Genomic DNA, 6,813 nt, shown 5'->3' on the forward strand with positions numbered 1-6,813 from the left:
CTTTGTGTTGATCACAAGGTCAGGTTTCTATTGACTTCAGTTGAAACACTCAAGTCATACTGTACAATAGGGATGTGACGATATATTGTGGCACAATATTTTATTATCATTGGTTGAGCTGCCGACACATGATCTTAAATATATATAAAGGCTAGTTATAAAGCGTAAATTTGTCCTATGGTGTGACGGCAAGACATTTAAAGAAAAAACAACAAACAGAGAAGATAAATCTCTCTTATGCTATTTGATATTATGGTAATAATATATTATTAAGAAGTACTAAATTTGTGACATATTTTGTCTTACGGTAAAGCTTTCCTGATTTCTTTACCTGGTTTTACTTTTCAGTGACAGACCTATTCGTTTTTTACCATTTACATACAGAGTTAAATTTAACTTTTATTTTTTAATAAAATTTTACAGCAAGTTGTACAATTCAACAAAAATTACTTTGATAAAACTACTAATAGTTTAATAAAAATAACTTGAATATATTTATATTAATTTTAATAATCAAATTAAAATAGACTTGTACATTTGTTTGACTTGAATTTCAGTTTTATATTGAATTGTGTATGGTTACACCCTAACTAGATATACCACATACTAGCTGAAGAAATCAATTGTCGAACTGTTGTGCTGGAAATCTTAAAACTGTTGTTTACTTGTGGTGTCAGACTTTTGAACCCAGTGTTCTTGAGGGTTATTTTTCATCACTCTCTCAGGATGACCGCAGCACTTTTTTATAAATACTTCCAACAAACCGGTCTTGTCTTTTTATCATGGCATAAGACGCAGTGTTTCACATGCTATTCCTTAAGAAAACAGCAGCGTTAACTTCCATGTATTCACATTCTATACACAACACACAGGTTGTAGGAAAGACAGAACTAAACACACAGATTTGTAACTTGAAGAGACACAATGAAGAGACATGACGATAAAACGGCAAGTAAATATTTATTGATTTACTTTATATTGATAGATTTCAAATAGATATACACAACTATACATACTGCACTGTTATTTCAGGAAACAAAAACATGGACAACAAATCTGAACAAGGAAATATCACATAATCTCATGTTGAATAAAGGCTGAGAAATGTCCGTATCGTCAAGCTGTTTTCATATGCATAGAATCCAGAAGTGTATCCCAAAAAAATGGGATTTTAATATAGTTTCCCTGCGCTGATAAAATGCGATTACTGATGAGAAAAATAGCATGTTCCCCGTGTCTGTAGATGTGGCAGAGAATGATAAGGCAATCCAAAAACATCTGTACAAACATCCATAAATAAAATTCCATCTCTTTTCATACTTTGTTCGCTTTAACTATACACATTTCCAACTGCGTAATGGAAGACATATAACATCTCTCTGTGCGTGGTCTATATAAAAATGACAGCAATGAAGGTAAAATATCGTCCTTCTGCCATTTAAAGTGACACCGCTCATAAATTACAATTGGTAGGCAGATGTTCTCCGCCCGTTCACCGTAATTATGGTGTCGTTTGAACGTGCGTGCAACGCTGCGTTTCAATCTTTTCCTCAACACCGCGTGCAAAAGCGTCGGCCCTGTCATACAGGTTCAAATGATGCAGACATGCATCTGCTAGTCGCGGCTAGCAACAGACATACATTCAGAAAAAACAACATACAGTGTGTAAATAAGCAACACATGATCAAACATTTGAAAGACGAAATGTCTTGGACAAGATACGAAATCGAGCTGCTCTTATACCAATAGCCATGCATCAGCAGCTATTGCACGTGATCGACAGACGTGATCATTCTTCAAAAGAATGGAGTCTACCGTTTACCGACAAACGTGAAAGTAGACTTTGCTTGTGCATAAATAATTACAACGGTTGAACAAATAAAATATCTAATACATACACCGGTACAGCTAATAAGACTAAAGTTTCCGTATGCAAAGCGTCTTTACTCACAAAAAATTGGGCGGATTTCTTTCTAAAACACTTCGTTCCTAAATCTGTCGAGTAAAAAATGCACGTTAAATACATTCAAGAGTACAATTACAACCGAAGTTGGAAAGTGGAAGAAGCACGTTTTGGTTTAAGGTTGGATTTGAAAGGCCAGCAGCTCTTCTGAATGCATGTTGTTGAGCGACCTGAGCTCAGGAAGCTTCAGGAGGAGTTTGGTGAAGACGGCAGCTTCGTTCGAATGGTTCTTCATGATCAGGTTCCTCAAAGCTCTGATCAAAGTCTCCTGCAGGGCCTCCACACCGCTCACATTCTCGATGGCCGATCGGTCTGCGCGGGAAAACGACAGCGTGTCAAAAGATGCCTTTGATGCATTAAAGCCTTATTTGTTGTAAACGACGAGACGGGTTTACCTGCAGATACCAGAACCACGGCCGTGAAGAGACTCATTTCTTCCTCGTTGAGCTGCAGGGTCGTGAGTTTCTCGCTGAACTCAAACATGCAGGTGAGAAGCTCTCCGGTGCCTAGAGAATGCAGCAGATCGACGCTGTACTTCCTACCGCTGAGAAAGGTCACGGTCCGCTCTTTCACGTCAAACAGAGACACAAAGCGCACCATCAAAACCTGAGATAAAAGCGAGAACGTTAGAACCTGTGAAGAGATTTCCTTATTTTAAAATGTTTCAGATGTTTGTGTCATTACCTCGAAGGTTCCCGCCTTGAGGAGGTTGACCTGGTCGTGTTGGGAGAGGTCCTGAAAACCGTGGATGCGCTTCGCAAATTCCACCACTTCTCTGACAGCGGGGATGAAACTCTTGGAAAACTCCCCCCAGATTTCATGACCGGGCTTGCAGGGGTCCACAAAGGGGGAAACGTTCATGGGACATACCTGAGAAGATATCATCGAACGGATCAAGGTTATTACTATTTTATTTACTAAAAAATAAAGCGTTTATTAACACAATTCTTTTCATCTGAATTAAATTAAATATGGCTTTATTTAGAAATTTGCCTCGGCAATAAATTGAAAAAGTTATCGAAAGAAAAATAAAGCTAAAAATAAATAAACATTGTAAATCAATATAAAAATAAGGAGATAACGAAATGACAAATGCAGATAACAAAATTGCTGAAAATAAAATCAAAACTCGCATGAAAACTAAAAATATAAGCTAGTTCCAAATATGAATAAATCGACAATAAAACTATAACTCTGCAACAAAATTAAATCTAGTAAGCACAATTATTTAATGTATTTTACTATTTTTTATTTATCTGTAATGTGGCTGCACGCTTTCATTTGTTTAATAGCGATTAGTATTGATAATATATGTGAAACATCTCATTTGTTTGTGTTATATATTGCATAGTATATATCCGTACATTTTCAACTACACAAAATTTAAATTCTGCTTCAAACGGAGATGTCGATACCGAGGCAAAATTGATGTCAGGTTTAAAGTAATGCATCAAACAGTATAGGCGTTAACTGCGAATCAAATCTAACCGGTTAAGTGTCATTGCCTAAGTATTGTTCTAAATCAGTCACGTAGACAGCAAGGCATCTCACAAAGTTTGGGAAGAGAGCCAACAAGCCTTTCTCTCGAGCTGCAGCTATTATTTATACACACAAGACTGCTTAAGTAAGCAAAAGGTCACTAACCAGATGCCTTCTGTATCCTCCTCTCTGAACCTCGTTCATGTTGTTCCCGTTGTACGGGTGGTAATGCGAGTTTGGTGAGGGGCTTTGACTGCTCTGCTGTGACATGTGGTACCCGGTCACATGTTCCCTGTAAAACCCTGACGTGTCCCTCAGGTTCCTCTCGCAGTCTGACCCTCTTTGACTGTCAGTGTTCCAGCATTCCCGCGGCCGCCGTTCCTCGTCCTTGCTGCTGGTGCTCAACGTGTCCGAGCTGGCCGGAGAGACGGACCCCACGCGTGGCGGGCTCAATGGCCGCTTGTACGACGTGAACAGGTTGTCACGCTGAAGTCCGTTGCTTGAAGCGTCTTCTTCCCCGCTGTCTGAGGAACACGACGAAGGCGAACTCATGGACGTATCCATGGGTACGACAGACTCAGAGTCCCGAGAGAGATCAGGTGCGGACCGCGGGGAATCCGGCGGTGACGGCAAAGAGGAGTTCAAGGAGTCGCTCTGGCTGGTTTCTAAGGCACACGTTACGGCCTGACCGCCGTGAAGCATGCGCTGCAGCTGACTGTTGTTCATCATGTTATTCATGGCCGTCTGCATCTCCAGAAGCATGCGCTGTTTCTCACGCTTGGGAATCCGTCCGAATCGCACGGCTGAAAGACACGATGACGTTTAACTACGGCGCCCTCAGAACAGCTAAAGGAGAAACGTGGTTGGTCGTACTCACCGTCACGTGACATCCCGACGGATAAACACTTCTTGAAGCGGCACTGCTGGCAGCGGTTTCGGTTTATTCGCACGATGGTGCAGCTTTCGGTCTTCAGGCATTTCTTGTACTGAATATTCTGCTGGATGCTCCTTCTGAAGAATCCCTGCGAGACGTAAATCAATTATTTTATTTCCTCGCACTAAATGGATGTTAAAACTGACCAAATGTTAGTATCCCGGTAGAGCGGTTTTCTTACCTTGCAGCCCTCGCAGGCGTGAACGCCGTAGTGAAAGCCCGAGGCGACATCTCCACACACTTTGCACAATAGTACCATTCCACTAAGCTCTGAAACACAGCAATAACCTTAAAAGTTAGTCTCAAAAATAAATCGCAAAGACGTGTTTTTCTCCACAGACGGTACAATCAGTCACTTAAAGTCACATCAAAGTGTAATCAGATGGCGTTTAACCGTTTTCTTGCGGCTATATAGGAATCCTGAGAATATGAGAAGTCAATTTGTGTTTGAATGGCACTCACTTGTAATGCCGCTCTTAGCAGCGAGCGCTGTCTTCTCAGAGGCGTGCCCGCGCGGGTGAGCGTGTTTGGAGTGCAGTCCGGCGGTGGGCACGTCTGTGGCACGGCTCTGATTTGCGGGCAGAGGCGGAGAGGACGATGGGAAATGGCTGTTAGAGCTGTCAATCATGCACGGCTCTGGACTGGAGGCGGAGCTTGAAGAGCAGACGTAGGCTATCACGCCCCCTGAGAATAAAAGAAACGTTGTTAGCATTTACAACCAGTTGTACATACTGTACGGCACTAAAAAAACATTTCTATTACAGAATGCAGTTTATCTATTCTTAAAAGAAACAACTCTTATTGTATTATTCACACGATGGGTTGTTAAATGACATAATACGAGAGATCTCCAACCATTATCTATTATAACGTTTTTTATTCATTTTGTCAATAAATGTCTTATAATAAATTGGATTATTGCATTTCTTTGTCAATATGAATAAGAAACAAGTACTCCAGTTGTCCTTAGAAATACTGATATTGCGCAATCACGCTCTCTTGATTATAACCATATAATTAAGTTGAATCCTTTAAATTGTACGTTTATATAAAAATGCACCTTTAAATCTGACTATTACAAATCTAAAAACAGTTCATATATACACAAACATCAAAGCATCATCTAACACCAATAAAGTAAAGAATAAGCCGTCATAAATGATCAAACTCAAACTAGTTTTATTTCAAACGCAAACGTGTTTAATTAAAGCGGCCGTGACCCCGAGTTTCTCCGATACACCCGCACGTGGATCTCTCGTGTTTTGTACGGAGATGAAATCTAGGTCACTAGATGTCTGCTGCTGTCCTCACGTGGTACTGCGGAGAGCCTCGCGTCAGGCGAGCGTGCTAAATTACGCAAGGACGCGCCCCCGGACCAATCGGAGAGAGGGCGAGGAACACGTCACTCCGCACCCGTCCAATCGGAGAAGCGGCCGCGGCTCCTAGTACACACAGGCACATGACCGGGCAACGCGAGCCATGTGAGCTCGAGGGTTCTAGTACTCGAAGTACTCGGGGCGCGTGACGTCACGGGCACTCCTAACCCACATACGGTCCGACCAATGGAAAACATCAGTTCGTGCACCGGCTGCAAACGTGCTTTAAATCGCCGATAGCGAACGCGAGCGCTTATATAAAACGCATTATTTTTGGTAACATTTTTAACGCCGTTTGGCGTCGACTCGTCCCCGTTTATTTGAAATAACACCTTACGCTATTTGCGTCCTCAATCTGCTCGGCGTTCCGGAGCGCGGGGCTGATTTATGTGGCACAATTCGGGCAGCATTTATTAAAAATGTACAGTTTTCTGGCAGCATTTATTAAAAATGTACAGTTTTCTGGCAGCATTTATTGAAAATGTACAGGTTTACAAATGCTTTAAAGACGCTTCGTCACATCAACGGATGCGATCGCTAGTTTAGCACGAGCGCGTTTCTGACATACCATACATAATAAAAGTCATTCTCAGACCGTAGTCGTAAAAAGCGTCTTACCTTGTTTTGCTGAATCCATATTAAGAGATTTCCCTCTTGCGATAAATCTCGGTATATCTATCTATATATATATATCTCCCGGCACAATATTTCCACCTCGACGGCTAACGATATACGGAAAACCTGCAGTTAATTCGAAGTCGAGACTCCTGTGGACAGCACGACACGTCGCGTCAGATCGCCGAATGTTTCATTCTGAGCTGCGTTTGATCTTCCGCGTCACAATGGAACTCCCGCGCTGCGCACGAGCTCTCGGTACTGAATGTTCTTCAGTCGCGCGGTCCCGTCATCGGCTCCGCCTCCTCGTGCGCGCGCTTGACTCCCTTTAACCCAGTGACACACTTTTAGCGAGCGGAGAAAAACGCACGCACGCAACGCAACGTGAGCGCAGTGGTTTTGAGAACATGGTGTTGTTCTGAACCTTCGCCGCTCCCTGTCAACAT

At 42.1% G+C, this 6,813-nt stretch overlaps 1 protein-coding gene across 1 annotated transcript; it reads right to left on the reverse strand.

Moving 5' to 3' along the window:
* Positions 1-947: 947 nt before the first annotated feature.
* Positions 948-6,813, reverse strand: nr1d2a (nuclear receptor subfamily 1, group D, member 2a). Its single transcript, XM_079470157.1, has 8 exons — positions 6,371-6,813; positions 4,839-5,060; positions 4,558-4,646; positions 4,320-4,464; positions 3,608-4,245; positions 2,648-2,833; positions 2,359-2,569; positions 948-2,275 (listed from the first exon to the last, which is right to left on the reverse strand). The coding sequence occupies exons 1-8, from the start codon at positions 6,387-6,389 to the stop codon at positions 2,079-2,081; spliced, it is 1,707 nt and encodes a 568-aa protein (XP_079326283.1). The 5' UTR covers positions 6,390-6,813; the 3' UTR covers positions 948-2,078.

Source organism: Barbatula barbatula (genome assembly GCF_947034865.1).
Source record: "Barbatula barbatula genome assembly, chromosome: 12".
NCBI classification, from domain to species: Eukaryota; Metazoa; Chordata; class Actinopteri; order Cypriniformes; family Nemacheilidae; genus Barbatula; species Barbatula barbatula.